At 40.1% G+C, this 21,306-nt stretch overlaps 1 protein-coding gene and 1 pseudogene across 1 annotated transcript; both read left to right on the top strand.

Moving 5' to 3' along the window:
• The first annotated feature begins 2,653 nt into the window (after nt 1–2,653).
• On the top strand, nt 2,654–10,081 carry LOC115436588 (ornithine decarboxylase-like). Its single transcript, XM_030159480.1, has 8 exons — nt 2,654–2,742; nt 2,821–2,994; nt 3,105–3,277; nt 3,359–3,575; nt 4,733–4,816; nt 5,402–5,564; nt 9,665–9,777; nt 9,845–10,081. Exons 1-8 carry the CDS (start codon nt 2,656–2,658, stop codon nt 10,079–10,081), a joined length of 1,248 nt encoding a protein of 415 aa, XP_030015340.1. The 5' UTR covers nt 2,654–2,655.
• Nucleotides 10,082–14,900: 4,819 nt separating this feature from the next.
• On the top strand, nt 14,901–20,857 carry LOC115436579 (ornithine decarboxylase-like; annotated as a pseudogene).
• The last annotated feature ends 449 nt before the right edge of the window (nt 20,858–21,306 follow it).

Below are 21,306 nucleotides of genomic sequence, written 5' to 3'. Positions count from 1 at the left end.
TGTGCCATTTCGGTACAGCTGTGTACCGAACCAAACAGGTGCGTACCGAAACACTTCAGTTTGGTATGTGTACCGTTACAGGCCTGCTGGAAATATGTGGCACATGTCAAACATCTGCATTTAAGGAGATGGTTTAGTGTCAGTGATGTTTTCATGGTGTCCTCAGAGTCTAGCAGATCCACATACAGCTGGAAGTCCGTCAGTGTAGATGTAGAGAGAAGACAGATGGGGCTGATGACCCACAAAGGACCAGATGGACCAGATCTTCTCCTAGAAACAGAAGATCCACAGTCCAGTCGACGACATATGACATCTGCTGCCTTCAGGGTCCAGGGCTCAGAGGAATAATAACCATAATCCATGGGTCTCCATTCTCCATGATATTTCATCTTTACTTCACCCTTACAGCGACTGGCTCCTCCCACCAGTCTGACATCATCAGGATCTGATCAAATACAAGTGACAGATAAATGAGATTAAAGTGAGTGAACTGATGTCAGCTGGTGTCACTCAAAGCTCCACCTGTGCAGGTAAGGTCCACAGCTGTTCCAGATGAGCAGGTCTGTGACCCTGAGCTTCCACAGTCCAGCAGAGCAGACTCATGGCCTTCTCACATGGAACGTCTGCACCACAGGAGCCTCCACTTCTCCATAGAGCGCCCCCTGGAGGAGCCCAGGAGCCCCACAGCCCAGCTCCCTACAGACCACCTGGGCACCATGAAGGTCCAAGTGTCCTTCACACACTGAGAACCAGGACCTGGACTGGTTAGAGGGGACCTCCAGTCTGCCTGAACACACACTGGACCCATGGACCAGTCTGACAGAGTCTGTGGACACAGATGGAAGAAGACTGGAATAAAACTACAGTCTGAAGTGGACTCTAAGGGACTCTAGTGGACTGGAGCAGACTGGGGTATGGGGGTTGGACTATATAGTGGATTTTACTGGACTGTAGTGGACTCACATTCATATGTGTTTGTGTTTTTCTTCTATGTGTGACATGATGTTCATCAGCTGTTTTTTTGGACATGGATATTATTGATTGATTAATTGTATTGATCAGTTTGTGTGAGTTCACATTAAACCTGAGTTGAGGTCGTGGACCGACTATATGCTGCTTAGATGTTTTTACACTCTATGATTTTTCAGTCGCACAGCCCTACTAGTAACAACAAAAACTGGGCCACATTGCCATGGTGTCAGATTTCATGTGCAGAAACAGACATGCCAGCTAAGAGTTTATGAGTGGTTATTCATCTGAAAATGCCAGTGGAATTTATCAGGACAGTAAAAGAATGAAGTGTATCAGAGGTGAGTTTATTATCTATCACATCTAGAACCCATGGTTTCCCATGGGTCAGCACAGTAGTAAAATTATATTGTGAATGGCATGCTTTTTTGTTTCTTTCAGTTACTGATTTTCCACTATTCTGTCATCCTTTTTCTTACCTGGTTCTTCCTGATCTTGCACTCTTTCCTCTCCTTCCCTTCTTTCATCTCTCCCTCCTTTCACAAACAATCACACACACATATATTGTATTCAACTAGATGAAGGCCTACATAAATATGAAAAAATACTAATAAGAATACTAACAAAAAAAAGCCCTCTCTCTGCTCCCCTCTCTCTCTTTATATTGTCAACCAAAAGGCAAATAACGAAACAATGTGTTTCATATGGAAAAAGAGATATAAACTGATACATTTATCCAACTTACAACATCAGTCTAATAGAATATTTGGTTTCTGTGGAAAATGAAGTCACACTATTTGATCTTACACTCTTACCTGAACCTGGCTCTTAAAAAAAAAAAAAAAAAAAATCTTATATCACTGATGAGATCCTTCCAGTTCAAACAGAGGACAGAGGTTGACAGACCACCTGGAATGTTTCCTAGCTACAAAAACCATCAGCTCAGTCATACCTAACAACATCAGTGATCTACGTTTGCAGATGCAGATGAGGACTGGTGATAATCATGTGTTGGTATCGAGTGGTAGAAATAAAGAAATGTGTCACATATCCTGGTTTAAACCAGGTACTTACACCACTACAGTATCTCATCAACTCTGGAAGGCTGCACATGCTCTGTGCAGATGAAGACTCAGAGTCCGAGTCGGGGAAAGGTGGGTGGGGGGTTTGATCAAACCATTTTCGAGGCAGGGTGTGCTGCTCTACCATTTACTGTATATGGTTTGGACATTTGTATAGCTTGTTAAAAATGGACATTAAAAAAATTCTCTTCAGCACTCCCAAAAATGAGCTAGAAACGCCACTGCCCCTGCAGTCTTCTTACAATTGGAAAAAAAAAAAAAAAGAAAAAAAAAAAGGTGCGGCTGGCTATGATCTGGGATGAAGTCAACCAAGAGTTGGGTTTATCTGATGTCAACAAAGGATGAGCTCCTGGTGCCACATTAAAAATTGTAGGAGGGGAAAACCATCATTTATAAACTCACACTGTTGGTGTGACTTTCTACTTAAGTTTGGACCAGAGGAGAACACTTGTTGAGGAGAAGAACTTCTAAGTGTGTGTTCAGAGCTAATGTCTGCTTGTACAACATAATTTGAAGACTTTTGTATTTGAGCTTGAGAAGTTTATATTTTTAAGTGTATGCTGACGTATCTGTTTCTTCAATTTTTTTAATTTCAGTGTTAGTCATGGATCTTTGTGACATTGAAATTTTAGATACAACCAAAACTATCAGTGATTTCATAAATGATAAAATCAAAGAGCGTCATTCAGTGGTAAGTATCCCAGACATCATATACCTCCAGTTGTGTTATTAATACATTGTGTAAGTGAATTCTGCTTCATTTATTCAGGACAGTGAAGTGTCATTCCATGTGGCAAATTTGGATGATTTACACCAAAAGCACATCAGATGGCTCAGGACTCTACCTCGAGTGAAGCCTTTCTATGCAGTGAAGTGCAACAGCACCCCAGCAGTGATCAGGATGCTGAGCACTCTGGGTACAGGCTTTGACTGTGCCAGCAAGGTACTCCCAAAACAATCCAACACTGTGTTTTCTGTCGTCCACAGTCTTCACTTGGAGATGTTTTCCTCTTATTTCCTTGCACATTTTAAACACATTTTCATTGATTACAGGGTGAGATAGAGCTGGTCTTGTCTCTTGGAGTCACTCCTGAGAAAATCATTTTCGCACATACCACAAAACCACAATCCCACATCAAATATGCCAGTACTCGTGGAGTGGACATGATGACATTTGACTGTGAGGAGGAACTCCTAAAGATTTCTGCTTGTCACACCAGAGCAAAGTAAGTAAACACAAAGTGTTGTGTTGATCAGATCCTATTGTGAATTGTTCGTTCTTCACTGGTTAACAACAATCTTTCCAGACTAGTTCTGCGGATTGCAGTGGATGACTCCAAGTCAGCAATAAAACTCAGCCAAAAGTTTGGAACCAAACCATCAGTGGTTAAGAAGCTGCTGGAACGATGTAAAGAGCTGGACTTAGAGGTCATCGGAGTCAGTTTCCATGTAGGTAGTGGATGCACAGATAGTTTGGCGTACAGACAGGCCATCGAAGATGCTCGGCATGTCTTTGACACAGCGGTAAGTAGAGAGGTCATTTCCTGACAAAACTTAGCAAATGAAAAAAGACACATGCTATATATAAGTGTTTTAGCAAGAACAGAACATGATTAACAAATACATTTAGTTTATTAAATACCCATTAAGTACATGTTGGTAGATCACATGACTGTAACAGATCATGTCTGAGTAATAACCACAGCATATACCTGTTTTTAGTCTTTCTGCTGTGTTTATGATGAAGGATTTGAAATTTTCATCCTCCACAACAGCAGGTGGTGCAAGAAGTTTATCACATAATAATCAAATACATAAAACGTGAAATGTAGAACACAATTTTTAACACACTTAGTGTTGTAGTACTTGAGTCCAATCTTGGAATGTTGACGGGCATTATTTGAAAAGTACATCCCATGGTGCAATGCAAAGATTCTGCATTCAGTGAGTATCAGTGACTTCACTTCAGTTGCTGCTGCAATCACAGAGCAGAGACAAGATGAGCGACCAATCTGGAGTCATAAAATTTGCCTTTCCTAATCACAAAACAGTAATTGCCAAAGACTTGGATGGGCTTAACATGTTGATGACAGAGCAGTGCTGTTGAAGCAGTTTTGAAAACTGGCAGAAGATGATGCATATGGCAGGGATTTTTTTTTAATGATAGTGAAAAGTCCATACGAAGAAGTTAAGTAGACAAGAGTGTGTCAGACTGCTCCTGTAAACATTTCCCAGACTAGCTTAGTCTGTAGATCTAACTGTTGTTGGGGTGGTATTAAATCATTGCTATGAAAACTGACTTGTTTTTATGGTCTTTGTCTTGACTCAGTCTCGACTCCTGAAAGACTCGGTTTTGACTCGGTCTCGACTCCATTTGAAAACCAACGGTTTTGGTCTCAACCCTTCAAAGACTCGGTCTTGACATAGGCGGTCTGGTCCCCATTACTACACACTTCATTTTGTTTTGTTTTGGGATAGGCCTCACGTTCAGTATTTTTAGAAACAGTATATTTACTACTTTTCATCAATCAAGTCAATCAGTCAAATTTTATATATATAGTGTCAAATCATAACAAAATTTGTCTCATGACACTTTATTTAGAGCTAGTCTATAGGCCAGACTCTTAATAATCTTAGGTTGTTTTTGTTAAAGTACTAACTGACAGATATTTTTCTTTCAGGTTTTGCTGGGATTTCAGATGAGACTATTAGATATCGGTGGTGGATTCCCTGGGAAAGAGGGCTTTCAGATTCAATTTGATGAGGTATAAAGAATATCTTGATGATTACGTGTTTCTACAGTATGAACCAGAAAACTACAAAAGCAAATGATTAATGGATTCAGTTAAAGACAGTCAGACAAACTCAAGTCAGAATGCACCATTAAATGGGCATCTGTAGGTGGAATCATGTCCATAGCTTCTAAATCTGGAGTGGTTGTCCACTTTTCAATACATTATGAGCCACTGGAATGGATGATAGGAGTCTTCTAGAACTGATCACATTCAAGGTGGGTGCAGAATACACACAAAACCCATGATACTGGGTTATAGAATTATCCATAATAACCACCTGTTGTTTAGAACTGGAATTCAGACCTCAAAATGGTTCCTGTTGATTTGAAGTGAAAGCTGCTCCCTGGTTAAAGTTATGCTAAAAAGGCTTTTAGTTTTCATGTTATTCTATGTTTTGTGGCTCATTGCAGATGTTGCATGATAGGTATTTATAGGTCAAAGACCAGAGGGGAGTAATTGAGATGTGGTGCTCCTCCTGATGTTCACCTAAGATTACCTAGAATTTATTACGACCTGTATGTATGATTGTATACCTGTGGTATTTTATTGTCCTAGTTTTCAAAGGTAATCAACGAGGCGTTGGATAAATTCTTCCCGGCTGACAGTGGGGTGCAGGTCATTGCTGAACCAGGACGGTACTATGTGGACTCAGCCTTCACACTGGCTGTGAACGTTTTTGCTAAAAAAGTTGTCATGGATGATGTGACTCAAATCAGAGGTGTGTATAATGTGTCTATAGACCAGGGGTGGGCAATTATTTTTTACATGGGGCCACATGAGAACAAGAAAAAATTTTGGAGGGCCGGACCGAAAGGCTGAACTAAAGTCTGCATTATATTAATTGTGTTTCTTTATATAAAATAGTAAATAACATTGTTTTGATAGGTTGGTAAGACTGGTGAGAGTATATGTTATAATTGAGCAATGAAAAAGAGAGGTTATCTTAGAAGAAATGACATTTACTTAATAAAATTTCTCAAAACAATGGTTAACAAAATATGAACATTTGAACAGTTTTTGAGTCATTATATTAGTGACCATTTTCAGCCACTTTCAGTAAGATACATCATATTAGAAAATAATGATGCCTACATTTGTAGTTAAATCATATTCACACTCATCACTCATTCTGTGTTTTTCAGTTCTTTTCTCTTGTTCAGTGAGAGAAATCTAGTCTCTGTTGGTCTTTAACAAGTGCATCAAAGTCAGGTTGAATGTCTGAGGTGGAGATGCGAAGCTCAGCTGACAGATGATTATCAGTAAGATAGGATCTGTACCAAGGTTATTATCGTTAACGAAAACGAACGAAATGACGAAAACTAAAATTGAAAGAACATTTTCGTTAACTGAAATAAATAAAAACTCTAATTAAAAGAAAAAAACAATAACTAACTGAAACTGTATTGTGAGCTTACAAAACTAACTAAAACGTATAAAAATTATGGATACAATTCCCTTCGTTTTCGTTTCTGTCAATGTCGGATTGATATGAAATTAATTTATTTGGCTCCAGCAGTTTGAGCTGGTGACATCATACAACACTACACAGTCTGTCATGTCTGGTCACTGGTGGTTTCCAGTCGTCTTCTGGTCCACACTCTACCTGGAACATACAGACTAAAGCTGGGACAAAGCAGCACAGTCCTGTCTGGGGTTTACTGGAGTGATACATGGGTCGGGTTTTTTTTCTTTTTTTTTCTTTTTTTTTTTTTGGCATACCGTGTGTGTGCGCGTGAGTGACAGACAGAGCAGAGCTAAAGGACAGAGTCAAACAGGACTAGCATCCAGGTTAAAACTGGAGAGTTTATCACCATGAAAAGGCCTTCCAAGCCCTGAACTGCACAGTTTAGAAGAGGAGAAAAGAGGAGGATCAAAAGTAATCCAATTACAGAGGTATGGAACCTGTTAGAATGGTAAAAAACGTTTGATGTTACTAGCTACAGCTAGCTGAACTGAACTGAAGCAAAGTTGGCTAATAATGGAACTGGAGATGATTAAGAGATGAGATATCTGCTAAGGTGTGGTTTACTGATGAGGAACTGGGTTATATGTGTTTATAAGTGGTTTATATATGTTTCTGTCTGCTTTAACTGCTGGTTAGCTGGTTTATATATGTTTCTATCTGCTTTAACTGCTGGTTAGCTGGTTTATATATGTTTCTATCTGCTTTAACTGCTGGTTAGCTGGTTATATATGTTTCTATCTGCTTTAACTGCTGGTTAGCTGGTTTATATATGTTTCTATCTGCTTTAACTGCTGGCTGCTTTGTGCATCTCCTGTCATGCTTTGCACATCTTCGCATTGTTTCACGTAAGTGACGTTGTGTATGGATTGCACCCCACCTCAACCTGCTATAGGGAATTTATACATTGTACGGTACATTGTGTCTCTGCTCAGTCCATGAGCCGCCCTAACCCGACCCCCAAATAAAGTGTCCAGGGTAACCCATATCCACGCCTCACTAATTTCTTTGAATAGGATGATGAGGAAGATAAAATATATGAAATAACTGAAACTAATACTAAACTAAACTAAACTAAAACTAAGCATTCAGAAAAAAACGATAACTAATAAAAACTAACAAACCTGCTCTAAAAACTAATTAAAATTAACTGAATAAGAGAAAAAAAAGTCAAAACTAATTAAAACTAAACTATAATTAAAAATCCAAAACTATTATAACCTTGATCTGTACCTGGACTTGTTAAACTTCATCACTGAGAATGTTTGTTCACATATATAGGTAGAGCCAAAGAGAGCAAACATCTTCTGAGCATGTCAAGAGTAGAATTTCAGCAGTGGTTGTGACTTAAAGTGCTCTGCCAGTACTGCATCAGACTGCAGGTCAATGAGTTCCAGCTGGACATCATCCGCACTGCAGGTAAATGGAGAGGAAATCAAGTGCATTTCACTTTCCATTGTTCTGAGATCTTTAAATCGCCTTGAAAACTCACCATGCAGTGCTCCTAACATAGATGAGTACCTGCGGAGGTTATCATCTGATGGTGCAACTTCTTTCAGGGTTTGCATATGAGTGAGATTGTTGCTCTCCAGTTACCTAGAAAGAAACTGTAACTTCGTCATGAAAGCCTTCACCAGGTGGTGCATTTCATGGACAAAAAGGCCCTTGCCTTGCAGTTTAGTGTTCAGTGCAGTCATCAGTGTAGTCACATCAACAGCAAATGCAAAATCTGCCATCCACTTCTTATCTGAGCTCTGGGATGTCTTTGCCTTTCTTCTCACAAAACTCTCGGACCACTGCTTTCAGATCCCAGACTCTTTTCAGCACTTTGCCCAGGCTGAGCCATCAGACAGCTGTGTGATAGCTGATGTCACTATGTTCAGTCTCGTGCTCCTCTAAAAGTGCAACAAACTGCCTGTGATTCAATGCTCGTGCCCTCATAAAGTTTACTATTTTAGTTACAACATCAATCACATCGTCAATTTTAAGCACTGACTTGCACAACACATGCTGATGTAAAATAACACACAAAAATAACACTTTCTGATCTGGGTTGATTTCAGTCACTTTGTCTTACATACATTTCAACAGCCCGACATTTTTTCCTGTTAGATTTGGACAACCGTCCGTTGTGACACCCGTCAGTCTGTCCCATTTCAGTCCCAGTGTGTCCATGCATGCATTTACCTCTGTGAACAGATCGCTCCCCGTCGTCGTCCCTTTCATTGAGCGCATTGCTGCTGAAGTCCGTTATCCCACAGACAAATACAAGTAACTGGGCTGTGTCACGGACATCACAGCTCTCGTCCAAAGTCAAGGAGAAAAAGTCCAAATTTGCCACTTCACGTTGCAGCTGAAGCTCCAAATTTCCCACAATGTCCTCGATCCTTCTGGTCACGGTGCGCCTGGACAGCGGGAGTTGCTCAAATGCTTCTTGTTTTTCAGGACATATTAGTGCTGCAGAGTCCACCAAGCACTCTTTTACAAACTCTCCCTCTGAGAATGGCTTACTGTTTTTAGTGATTTTGTGGGGTATTACAAAGCTGGTCCTGGTTGCTGCATCCCTGGATGTGTGAAGCTTGGTAAAAAACCCTTGTCACTTTTGTAGCTTAGCTACCAAATCCTCCAATATCCACGCCATTTCAGCATCATTCAAGTTTTTATATTTCTCTAAATGTTTTGTCTCATGATGTCGACTCAAATTGTAATCTTTGAACACGGCAATCTGGTCTCTGCAAACCAAACACACCGCTTTACCTCTGACTTCAGTAAATAAATACTTAGCAGTCCATGTCTTCTGGAAAACCCTGCATTCAGCATCTACCTTTCTTTTTTTAGTCGACATTCTGGGGGTGAAAGTCATCCTAACACCTGTAACCTGCTTACGACAACGTCAGTTCAGTAACATGCATGACTTACATACCTTACGTACCTATGCACAACGTAAAAAAAAACACAACTTCAAAATAAAAGCAATGCACATTCAATCCACGCGTTAGGTAAAATGAGAAAATCCGTTTATTTTGTAATGTCTTACGAATCTTACATGGGCCGGTCAGAGCCTGCGGGCCGTAAAATGCCCAGGTCTGCTATAGACCATACCCACACCAGACATTATCCCGTGACATCACACTGTGGGCACAAAGCTCCAGTTCTGTCACTAACAGGATATTATCATACTGATGTTTCCATGTCATGTAAAGTCAGGAGATGTGAGACACTTATAATTGTACTAGTTAGTAACTGATCAGCAAATGATCAAATGGTAACAGAATTACCTAAATACTCATTGTTTGTGTTCAACCACTTCTTGTGTTTTGGCTAAAATGTTAATTGTAAAATGTCTGCTTTCCCAGATCCTGAGAATGACAGAGTGATGATGTACTACATCAGTGATGGAGTCTTTGGCTCCTTAAACTGCCTCATATATGATCCTGCCCACACAAATGTGGCTCCGTATCTCCACAGGGTAATTTGATCATATACTACATACTTTATATGCAGCCAGATGTTTGTCCTAAATGTAATGTCCATAGGTGGTGGAGAGCGGTGAGAAGAGATACCGGTCCATTATCTGGGGTCCGACCTGCGACAGCCTGGACAGAGTCACTGCCAACTACTGGATGCCTGAGGTTCAAGTTGGGGACTGGCTTCTTATTGACAACATGGGAGCCTACTCTGTGTGTTGTTCATCTGACTTCAGTTTCTTTGACAAAGCAGACATTTACCCTGTTTTATCTGCTCAGACATGGAACATGTTCAACTTGTCTTAGTGCTGAGGTCATTTATTATATATTATAAGTATGATCCAGGACCAATAGAGGAAATCAAAGTAATTTACTCATGCAAGTTAATTAAACTCTTTCTGTAATACAAACAGATTATTTTCAGAGTGTAGAATTTTTCTCTGTATTGCAGTATGGGTGCATGCACTATCCTGAAACTATAAATTTTAAAGTCACTGATAACTTTATGTAGACTGCTGGTATATGTTTCAACAATAGTAAAAATGAATATTTTGATTTTTTTTTTTTTTTTTTTTTAGATATTTTAAGGTAGTATTTGTCATAAATACAGGACAGCTGTTTTCACTTGTATGAAAAACACAAAGATGTGGAAAATGTGTAGTTTTTGTTTTAACCTTATAATGTTTGCTCTTTTTTTGAAACTGTAAAACCAATATGCACGCTATTAAATTTCATTTAACATGTAACTGAAGCACAATCTATATCTGTTTAAACATAGCTCAGCTATAACCCCAACGGTACAATGGGTTACTGCTCAAGAAGTATCGAAGGTACTTAAAAAATGTATTGTTTGACATTCTTGCTTGTGTACAATCAGTTGCTGTGGATGATGCAATGAGGTCAATAGTTTACAAAGGCAGTGATGATCTGAAATAATGTTTTCATTCTACATACCTGCTACAACTTATGTTATGGCCATCAGGCAGATGTAGTGGAAGCCCAGGCCCCCTGTGCATTATCTTCACACATTTACCTGTCCTTACCTTACCTTACCTTATGGGTTAGGGGGGGTGCGGTCCATAAATAGCATTACTTACGCTAGTGAAAAATGAAACTGAAACTTAACATGTTTTCAAAGTCCGACTCCCGACATGCCTTTCTTATACAGCGGATCTACACGAAATTTTCACAGCTTCTAACCTGTATCCACTGGACCCCCTCCACTACTTTATGTGCCCCCCACAAATGCTGGGCCCCATGAATTTGTCATGTTTACCCCCACTTATGAGTGCCCCAGAGCAGTGCACACATTGAACATTTGTAATAACTTTTGAACAATGTAAAATGATCATCTCCCAGAATTTTTATTTGAAATTTGTAGAATAAAACATTTTATGTCCAAAATAAATCTTATTACCTCCACCAGGAGGTACTGTGATCACTTTGCTTTGTGTGTTTATTTGTTTGTTTGTTAGCACGATAACCCAAAAAGTTATGGACGGATTTTCATGAAATTTATAGGAAATGTTGATACTGGCACAAGGAACAACTGATTACATTTTGGTGGTGATCGGGAGGGGCAGATCTGTCTTGGCGGAGGTCTGCGCTCTTCGAGTGCTTTTCTTGTTAAGTATCATTTCTCCAGACCATGTAGTGACTCCGATATGGACATCTCAGATTATGTCAGTTTTTTTGGGACACCCTGTATGTGTGTGTGTGTGTGTGTGTGTGTGTGTGTGTGTGTGTGTGTGCAGGGTGTGATCTGTCAAAAGCACGGGGGGGTGGTTTTTGTTTTTTTGTGGGGGGCACAGTTATATACGTGGGGTTGCGGTCCATAACTAACACTGACGTGAAACGAAAGTGAAACTTTACATACTTTCAAGGTCCAACTCCCAGGTTCTGTTCCTCTATTCTACAGTGTGTGTGAGAGACAGAGAGAGAGAGAGAGCAAGTGTTTTAGAACTACCAACCATAGGCTGCAAACAACGTTCGTCTTATCAACGTCTCTTTCACCTGAACCTGATGTGATCCCAAACAGGACTGTAATGATGGTGGAGGGTCTTCAGTCTCTTCCTTCCAGGTTCACATCATATTTGTTGTGTTTTTAACCTCATATCTGCTGCTATTTCATATTTCGGGTCAATGTGCGCTCCTTCAATATGTACGTGTGGAACCTGTGCAGATTTAAAGTTCTGCATTGACCGACGTCTTTCATTCCTTTTTCTTTTTCTCATCATACTGTGCCATTTCGGTACAGCTGTGTACCGAACCAAACAGGTGCGTACCGAAACACTTCAGTTTGGTATGTGTACCATTACAGGCCTACTGGAAATATGTGGCACATGTCAAACATCTGCATTTAAGGAGATGGTTTAGTGTCAGGGATGTTTTCATGGTGTCCTCAGAGTCTAGCAGATCCACATACAGCTGGAAGTCTTACAGTGTAGATCAGGGGTCTCAAACTCCGGTCCTCGAGGGCCACTATCCTGCATGTTTTAGATGTATCCCTCTTCCAACACACCTGATTCAAATGATAAGCCTACCATCAAGCTCTGCAGAAGCCTGATAACGACCGTCAGGTGTGCTGGAAGAGGGAAACATCTAAAACATGCAGGATACCGGCCCTCGAGGATCTGAGTTTGAGACCCCTGGTGTAGATGTAGAGAGAAGACAGATGGGGCTGATGACCCACAAAGGACCAGATCTTCTCCGAGAAACAGAAGATCCACAGTCCAGTCGACGACATATGACATCTGCTGCCTTCAGGGTCCAGGGCTCAGAGGAATAATAACCATAATCCATGGGTCTCCATTCTCCATGATATTTCATCTTTACTTCACCCTTACAGCGACTGGCTCCTCCCACCAGTCTGACATCATCAGGATCTGATCAAATACAAGTGACAGATAAATGAGATTAAAGTGAGTGAACTGATGTCAGCTGGTGTCAGTCAAAGCTCCACCTGTGCAGGTAAGGTCCACAGCTGTTCCAGATGAGCAGGTCTGTGACCCTGAGCTTCCACAGTCCAGCAGAGCAGACTCATGGCCTTCGCAGGTGAACGTCTGCACCACAGGAGCCTCCACTTCTCCATAGAGCGCCCCCTGGAGGAGCCCAGGAGCCCCACAGCCCAGCTCCCTACAGACCACCTGGGCACCATGAAGGTCCAAGTGTCCTTCACACCCTGAGAACCAGGACCTGGACTGGTTAGACCAGACCTCCAGTCTGCCTGAACACACACTGGACCCATGGACCAGTCTGACAGAGTCTGTGGACACAGATGGAAGAAGACTGGAATAAAACTACAGTCTGAAGTGGACTCTAAGGGACTCTAGTGGACTGGAGCAGACTGGGGTATGGGGGTTGGACTATATAGTGGATTTTACTGGACTGTAGTGGACTCACATTCATATGTGTTTGTGTTTTTCTTCTATGTGTGACATGATGTTCATCAGCTGTTTGTTTGGACATGGATATTATTGATTGATTAATTGTATTGATCAGTTTGTGTGAGTTCACATTAAATCTGAGTTGAGGTCGTGGACCGACTATATGCTGCTTAGATGTTTTTACACTCTATGATTTTTCAATCGCACAGCCCTACTAGTAACAACAAAAACTGGGCCACATTGTCATGGTGTCAGATTTCATGTGCAGAAACAGACATGCCAGCTAAGAGTTTATGAGTGGTTATTCATCTGAAAATGCCAGTGGAATTTATCAGGACAGTAAAAGAATGAAGTGTATCAGAGGTGAGTTTATTATCTATCACATCTAGAACACATGGTTTCCCATGGGTCAGCACAGTAGTAAAATTATATTGTGAATGGCATGTTTTTCTTTCTTTCAGTTACTGATTTTCCACTATTCTGTCATCCTTTTTCTTACCTGGTTCTTCCTGATCTTGCACTCTTTCCTCTCCTTCCCTTCTTTCATCTCTCCCTCTTTTCACAGACAATCACACACACATATATTGTATTCAACTAGATGAAGGCCTACATAAATATGAAAAAATACTAATAAGAATACTAATAAAAAAAAAAAAGCCCTCTCTCTGCTCCCCTCTCTCTCTTTATATTGTCAACCAAAGGCAAATAACTAAACAATGTGTTTCATATGGAACAAGAGATATAAACTGATACATTTATCCAACTTACAAGATCAATCTAATAGAATATTTGGTTTCTGCGGAAAATGAAGTCACACTATTTGATCTTACACTCTTACCTGAACCTGGCTCTTTAAAAAAAACAAAAAAATTTATATCAATGATGAGATCCTTCCAGTTCAAACAGAGGACAGAGGTTGACAGACCACCTGGAATGTTTCCTAGCTACAAAAACCATCAGCTCAGTCATACCTAACAACATCAGTGATCTACGTTTGCAGATGCAGATGAGGACTGGTGATAATCATGTGTTGGTATCGAGTGGTAGAAATAAAGAAATGTGTCACATATCCTGGTTTAAACCAGGTACTTACACCACTACAGTATCTCACCAACTCTGGAAGGCTGCACATGCTCTGTGCAGATGGAGACTCAGAGTCCGAGTCGAGGAAAGGCGTGGGGGGTGGATCAAACCATTTTCGAGGCAGGGTGTGCTGCTCTACCATGTACTGTATATGGTTTGGACATTTGTATAGCTTGTTAAAATGGACATTAAAAAAATTCTCTTCAGCACTCCCAAAAATGAGCTAGAAACGCCACTGCCCCTGCAGTCTTCTTACAATTGAAAAAAAAAAAAAAAAAAAGGTGCGGCTGGCTATGATCTGGGATGAAGTCAACCAAGAGTTGGGTTTATCTGATGTCAACAAAGGATGAGCTCCTGGTGCCACATTAAAAATAGTAGGAGGGGAAAACCATCATTGATAAACTCACACTGTTGGTGTGACTTTCTACTTAAGTTTGGACCAGAGGAGAACACTTGTTGAGGAGAAGAACTTCTAAGTGTGTGTTCAGAGCTAATGTCTGCTTGTACAACATAATTTGAAGACTTTTGTATTTGAGCTTGAGAAGTTTATATTTTTAAGTGTATGCTGACGTATCTGTTTTTTCAATTTTTTTAATTTCAGTGTTAGTCATGGATGTTTGTGACATTGAAATTTTAGATACAACCAAAACTATCAGTGATTTCATAAATGATAAAATCAAAGAGCGTCATTCAGTGGTAAGTATCCCAGACATCATATACCTCCAGTTGTGTTATTAATAATTGTGTAAGTGAATTCTGCTTCATTTATTCAGGACAGTGAAGTGTCATTCCATGTGGCAAATTTGGATGATTTACACCAAAAGCACATCAGATGGCTCAGGACTCTACCTCGAGTGAAGCCTTTCTATGCAGTGAAGTGCAACAGCACCCCAGCAGTGATCAGGATGCTGAGCACTCTGGGTACAGGCTTTGACTGTGCCAGCAAGGTACTCCCAAAACAACCCAACACTGTGTTTTCTGTCGTCCACAGTCTTCACTTTGGGAGGTTTTCCTCTCATTTCCTTGCACATTTTAAACACATTTTCATTGATTACAGGGTGAGATAGAGTTGGTCTTGTCTCTTGGAGTCACTCCTGAGAAAATCATTTTCGCACATACCACAAAACCACAATCCCACATCAAATATGCCAGTACTCGTGGAGTGGACATGATGACATTTGACTGTGAGGAGTAACTCCTAAAGATTTCTGCTTGTCACACCAGAGCAAAGTAAGTAAACACAAAGTGTTGTGTTGATCAGATCCTATTGTGAATTGTTTGTTCTTCACTGGTTAACAACAATCTTTCCAGACTAGTTCTGCGGATTGCAGTGGATGACTCCAAGTCAGCAACAAGACTCAGCCAAAAGTTTGGAACCAAACCATCAGTGGTTAAGAAGCTGCTGGAACGATGTAAAGAGCTGGACTTAGAGGTCATCGGAGTCAGTTTCCATGTAGGTAGTGGATGCACAGATAGTTTGGCGTACAGACAGGCCATCGAAGATGCTCGGCATGTCTTTGACACAGCGGTAAGTAGAGAGGTCATTTCCTGACAAAACTTAGCAAATGAAAAAAGACACATGCTATATATAGGTGTTTTTGTAAGAACAGAACATGATTAACAAATACATTTAGTTTATTAAATACCCATAAAGTACATGTTGGTAGATCACATGACTGTAACAGATCATGTCTGAGTAATAACCACAGCATATACCTGTTTTTAGTCTTTCTGCTGTGTTTATGATGAAGGATTTGAAATCTTCATCCTCCACAACAGCAGGTGGTGCAAGAAGTTTATCAATAAAAATCAAATACATAAAACGTGAAATGTAGAACACAATTTTTAACACACTTAGTGTTGTAGTACTTGAGTCCAGTCTTGGAATGTTGACGGGCATTATTTGAAAAGTACATCCCATGGTGCAATGCAAAGATTCTGCATTCAGTGAGTATCAGTGACTTCACTTCAGTTGCTGCTGCAATCACAGAGCAGAGACAAGATGAGCGACCAATCTGGAGTCATAAAATTTGCCTTTCATAATCACAAAACAGTAATTGCCAAAGACTTGGATGGGCTTAACATGTTGATGACAGAGCAGTGCTGTTGAAGCAGTTTTGAAAACTGGCAGAAGATGATGCATATGGCAGGGATTTTTTTTTAATGATAGTGAAAAATCCATACGAAGAGGTTAAGTAGACAAGAGTGTGTCAGACTGCTCCTGTAAACATTTCCCAGACTAGCTTAGTCTGTAGATCTAACTGTTGTTGGGGTGGTATTAAATCATTGCTATGAAAACTGACTTGTTTTTATGGTCTTTGTCTTGACTCAGTCTCGACTCCTGAAAGACTCGGTTTTGACTCGGTCTCGACTCCATTTGAAAACCAACGGTTTTGGTCTCAACCCTTCAAAGACTCGGTCTTGACATAGGCGGTCTGGTCCCCATTACTACACACTTCATTTTGTTTTGTTTTGGGATAGGCCTCACGTTCAGTATTTTTAGAAACAGTACTTTTACTACTTTTCATCAATCAAGTCAATCAGTCAAATTTTATATATATAGTGTCAAATCATAACAAAATTTGTCTCATGACACTTTATTTAGAGCTAGTCTATAGGCCAGACTCTTAATAATCTTAGGTTGTTTTTGTTAAATTACTAACTGACAGATATTTTTCTTTCAGGTTTTGCTGGGATTTCAGATGAGACTATTAGATATCGGTGGTGGATTCCCTGGGAAAGAGGGCTTTCAGATTCAATTTGATGAGGTATAAAGAATATCTTGATGATTACGTGTTTCTACAGTATGAACCAGAAAACTACCAAAGCAAACGATTAATGGATTCAGTTAAAGACAGTCAGACAAACTCAAGTCAGAATGCACCATTAAATGGGCATCTGTAGGTGGAATCATGTCCATAGCTTCTAAATCTGGAGTGGTTGTCCACTTTTCAAGACATTATGAGCCACTGGAATGGATGATAGGAGTCTTCTAGAACTGATCACATTCAAGGTGGGTGCAGAATACACACAAAACCCATGATACTGGGTTATAGAATTATCCATAATAACCACCTGTTGTTTAGAACTGGAATTCAGACCTCAAAATGGTTCCTGTTGATTTGAAGTGAAAGCTGCTCCCTGGTTAAAGTTATGCTAAAAAGGCTTTTAGTTTTCATGTTATTCTATGTTTTGTGGCTCATTGCACATGTTGCATGATAGGTATTTATAGGTCAAAGACCAGAGGGGGAGTAATTGAGATGTGGTGCTCCTCCTGATGTTCAGATAAAATTACCTAGAATTTATTACGACCTGTATGTATGATTGTATACCTGTGGTATTTTATTGTCCTAGTTTTCAAAGGTAATCAACGAGGCGTTGGATGAATTCTTCCCGGCTGACAGTGGGGTGCAGGTCATTGCTGAACCAGGACGGTACTATGTGGACTCAGCCTTCACACTGGCTGTGAACGTTTTTGCTAAAAAAGTTGTCATGGATGATGTGACTCAAATCAGAGGTGTGTATAATGTGTCTATAGACCAGGGGTGGGCAATTATTTTTTACATGGGGCCACATGAGAACAAGAAAATATTTTGGAGGGCCAGACCGAAAGGCTGAACTAAAGTCTGCATTATATTAATTGTGTTTCTTTATATAAAATAGTAAATAACATTGTTTTGATAGGTTGGTAAGACTGGTGAGAGTATATGTTATAATTGAGCAATGAAAAAGAGAGGTTATCTTAGAAGAAATGACATTTACTTAATAAAATTTCTCAAAACAATGGTTAACAAAATATGAACATTTGAACAATTTTTGAGTCATTATATTAGTGACCATTTTCAGCCACTTTCAGTAAGATACATCATATTAGAAAATAATGATGCCTACATTTGTAGTTAAATCATATTCACACTCATCACTCATTCTGTGTTTTTCAGTTCTTTTCTCTTCAGTGAGAGAAATCTAGTCTCTGTTGGTCTTTAACAAGTGCATCAAAGTCAGGTTGAATGTCTGAGGTGGAGATGCGAAGCTCAGCTGACAGATGATTATCAGTAAGATAGGATCTGTACCTGGACTTGTTAAACTTCATCACTGAGAATGTTTGTTCACATATATAGGTAGAGCCAAAGAGAGCAAACATCTTCTGAGCATGTCAAGAGTAGAATTTCAGCAGTGGTTGTGACTTAAAGTGCTCTGCCAGTACTGCATCAGACTGCAGGTCAATGAGTTCCAGCTGGACATCATCCGCACTGCAGGTAAATGGAGAGGAAATCAAGTGCATTTCACTCTCCATTGTTCTGAGATCTTTAAATCGCCTTGAAAACTCACCATGCAGTGCTCCTAACATAGATGAGTACCTGCGGAGGTTATCATCTGATGGTGCAACTTCTTTCAGGGTTTGCATATGAGTGAGATTGTTGCTCTCCAGTTACCTAGAAAGAAACTGTAACTTCGTCATGAAAGCCTTCACCAGGTGGTGCATTTCATGGACAAAAAGGCCCTTGCCTTGCAGTTTAGTGTTCAGTGCAGTCATCAGTGTAGTCACATCAACAGCAAATGCAAAATCTGCCATCCACTTCTTATCTGAGCTCTGGGATGTCTTTGCCTTTCTTCTCACAAAACTCTCGGACCACTGCTTTCAGATCCCAGACTCTTTTCAGCACTTTGCCCAGGCTGAGCCATCAGACAGCTGTGTGATAGCTGATGTCACTATGTTCAGTCTCGTGCTCCTCTAAAAGTGCAACAAACTGCCTGTGATTCAATGCTCGTGCCCTCATAAAGTTTACTATTTTAGTTACAACATCAATCACATCGTCAATTTTAAGCACTGACTTGCACAACACATGCTGATGTAAAATAACACACAAAAATAACACTTTCTGATCTGGGTTGATTTCAGTCACTTTGTCTTACATACGTTTCAACAGCCCGACATTTTTTCCTGTTAGATTTGGACAACCGTCCGTTGTGACACCCGTCAGTCTGTCCCATTTCAGTCCCAGTGTGTCCATGCATGCATTTACCTCTGTGAACAGATCGCTCCCCGTCGTCGTCCCTTTCATTGAGCGCATTGCTGCTGAAGTCCGTTATCCCACAGACAAATACAAGTAACTGGGCTGTGTCACGGACATCACAGCTCTCGTCCAAAGTCAAGGAAAAAAAGTCCAAATTTGCCACTTCACGTTGCAGCTGAAGCTCCAAATTTCCCACAATGTCCTCGATCCTTCTGGTCACGGTGCGCCTGGACAGCGGGAGTTGCTCAAATGCTTCTTGTTTTTCAGGACATATTAGTGCTGCAGAGTCCACCAAACACTCTTTTACAAACTCTCCCTCTGAGAATGGCTTACTGTTTTTAGTGATTTTGTGGGGTATTACAAAGCTGGTCCTGGTTGCTGCATCCCTGGATGTGTGAAGCTTGGTAAAAAACCCTTGTCACTTTTGTAGCTTAGCTACCAAATCTTCCAATATCCACGCCATTTCAGCATCATTCAAGTTTTTATATTTCTCTGAATGTTTTGTCTCATGATGTCGACTCAAATTGTAATCTTTGAACACGGCAATCTGGTCTCTGCAAACCAAACACACCGCTTTACCTCTGACTTCAGTAAATAAATACTTAGCAGTCCATGTCTTCTGGAAAACCCTGCATTCAGCATCTACCTTTCTTTTTTTAGTCGACATTCTGGGGGTGAAAGTCATCCTAACACCTGTAACCTGCTTACGACAACGTCAGTTCAGTAACATGCATGACTTACATACCTTACGTACCTATGCACAACGTAAAAAAAAAACACAACTTCAAAATAAAAGTAATGCACATTCAATCCACGCGTTAGGTAAAATGAGAAAATCCGTTTATTTTGTAATTTCTTACGAACCGTACATGGGCATGCGGCCCGCGGGCCGTAAAATGCCCAGGTCTGCTATAGACCATACCCACACCAGACATTATCCTGTGACATCACACTGTGGGCACAAAGCTCCAGTTCTGTCACTAACAGGATATTATCATACTGATGTTTCCATGTCATGTAAAATAAGGAAATGTGAGACACTGTTATAATTGTACTAGTTCGTAACTGATCAGCAAATGATCAAATGGTAACAGAATTATCTAAATACTCATTGTTAGTGTTCAACCACTTCTTGTGTTTTAGCTAAAATGTTAATTGTAAAATGTCTGCTTTCCCAGATCCTGAGAATGACAGAGTGATGATGTACTACATCAGTGATGGAGTCTTTGGCTCCTTAAACTGCCTCATATATGATCCTGCCCACACAAATGTGGCTCCGTATCTCCACAGGGTAATTTGATCATATACTACATACTTTATATGCAGCCAGATGTTTGTCCTAAATGTAATGTCCATAGGTGGTGGAGAGCGGTGAGAAGAGATACCGGTCCATTATCTGGGGTCCGACCTGCGACAGCCTGGACAGAGTCACTGCCACCTACTGGATGCCTGAGGTACAAGTTGGGGACTGGCTTCTTATTGACAACATGGGCGCCTACACTGTGTGTTGTTCATCTGACTTCAATTGCTTTTACAAAGCACACGTTTACCCTGTTTTATCTGCTCAGACATGGAACATGTTCAACTTGTCTTAGTGCTGAGGTCATTTATTATATAAGTAAGATCCAGGACCAATAGAGAAAATAAAAGTAATTTACTCATGCAAGTTAATTAAACTCTTTCTGTAATACAGATTATTTTCAGAGTGTAGAATTTTTCTCTGTATTGCAGTATGGGTGCATGCACTATCCTGAAACTATAAATTTTAAAGTCACTGATAACTTTATGTAGACTGCTGGTATATGTTTCAACAATAGTAAAAATTAATATTTAGATTTTTTTTTTTAGATATTTTAAGGTAGTATTTGTCATAAATACAGGACAGCTATTTTCACTTGTATGAAAAACACAAAGATACGGAAGCGTATTGCATTCACAAAAAAAAATAATTTCGGCTCTGTTTTTCTGAATTAATGAGATAATTATCTCATAATTACGAGAAAAAATAAGTTAAAAAAAAAAATCGGCGCTGTTTTTCTGACTT

Source organism: Sphaeramia orbicularis, chromosome 2 (genome assembly GCF_902148855.1).
Source record: "Sphaeramia orbicularis chromosome 2, fSphaOr1.1, whole genome shotgun sequence".
Taxonomy (NCBI): Eukaryota; Metazoa; Chordata; class Actinopteri; order Kurtiformes; family Apogonidae; genus Sphaeramia; species Sphaeramia orbicularis.
Note: the sequence above shows the minus strand (reverse complement) of the source record. Positions and strands in the feature narration are given on the sequence as shown.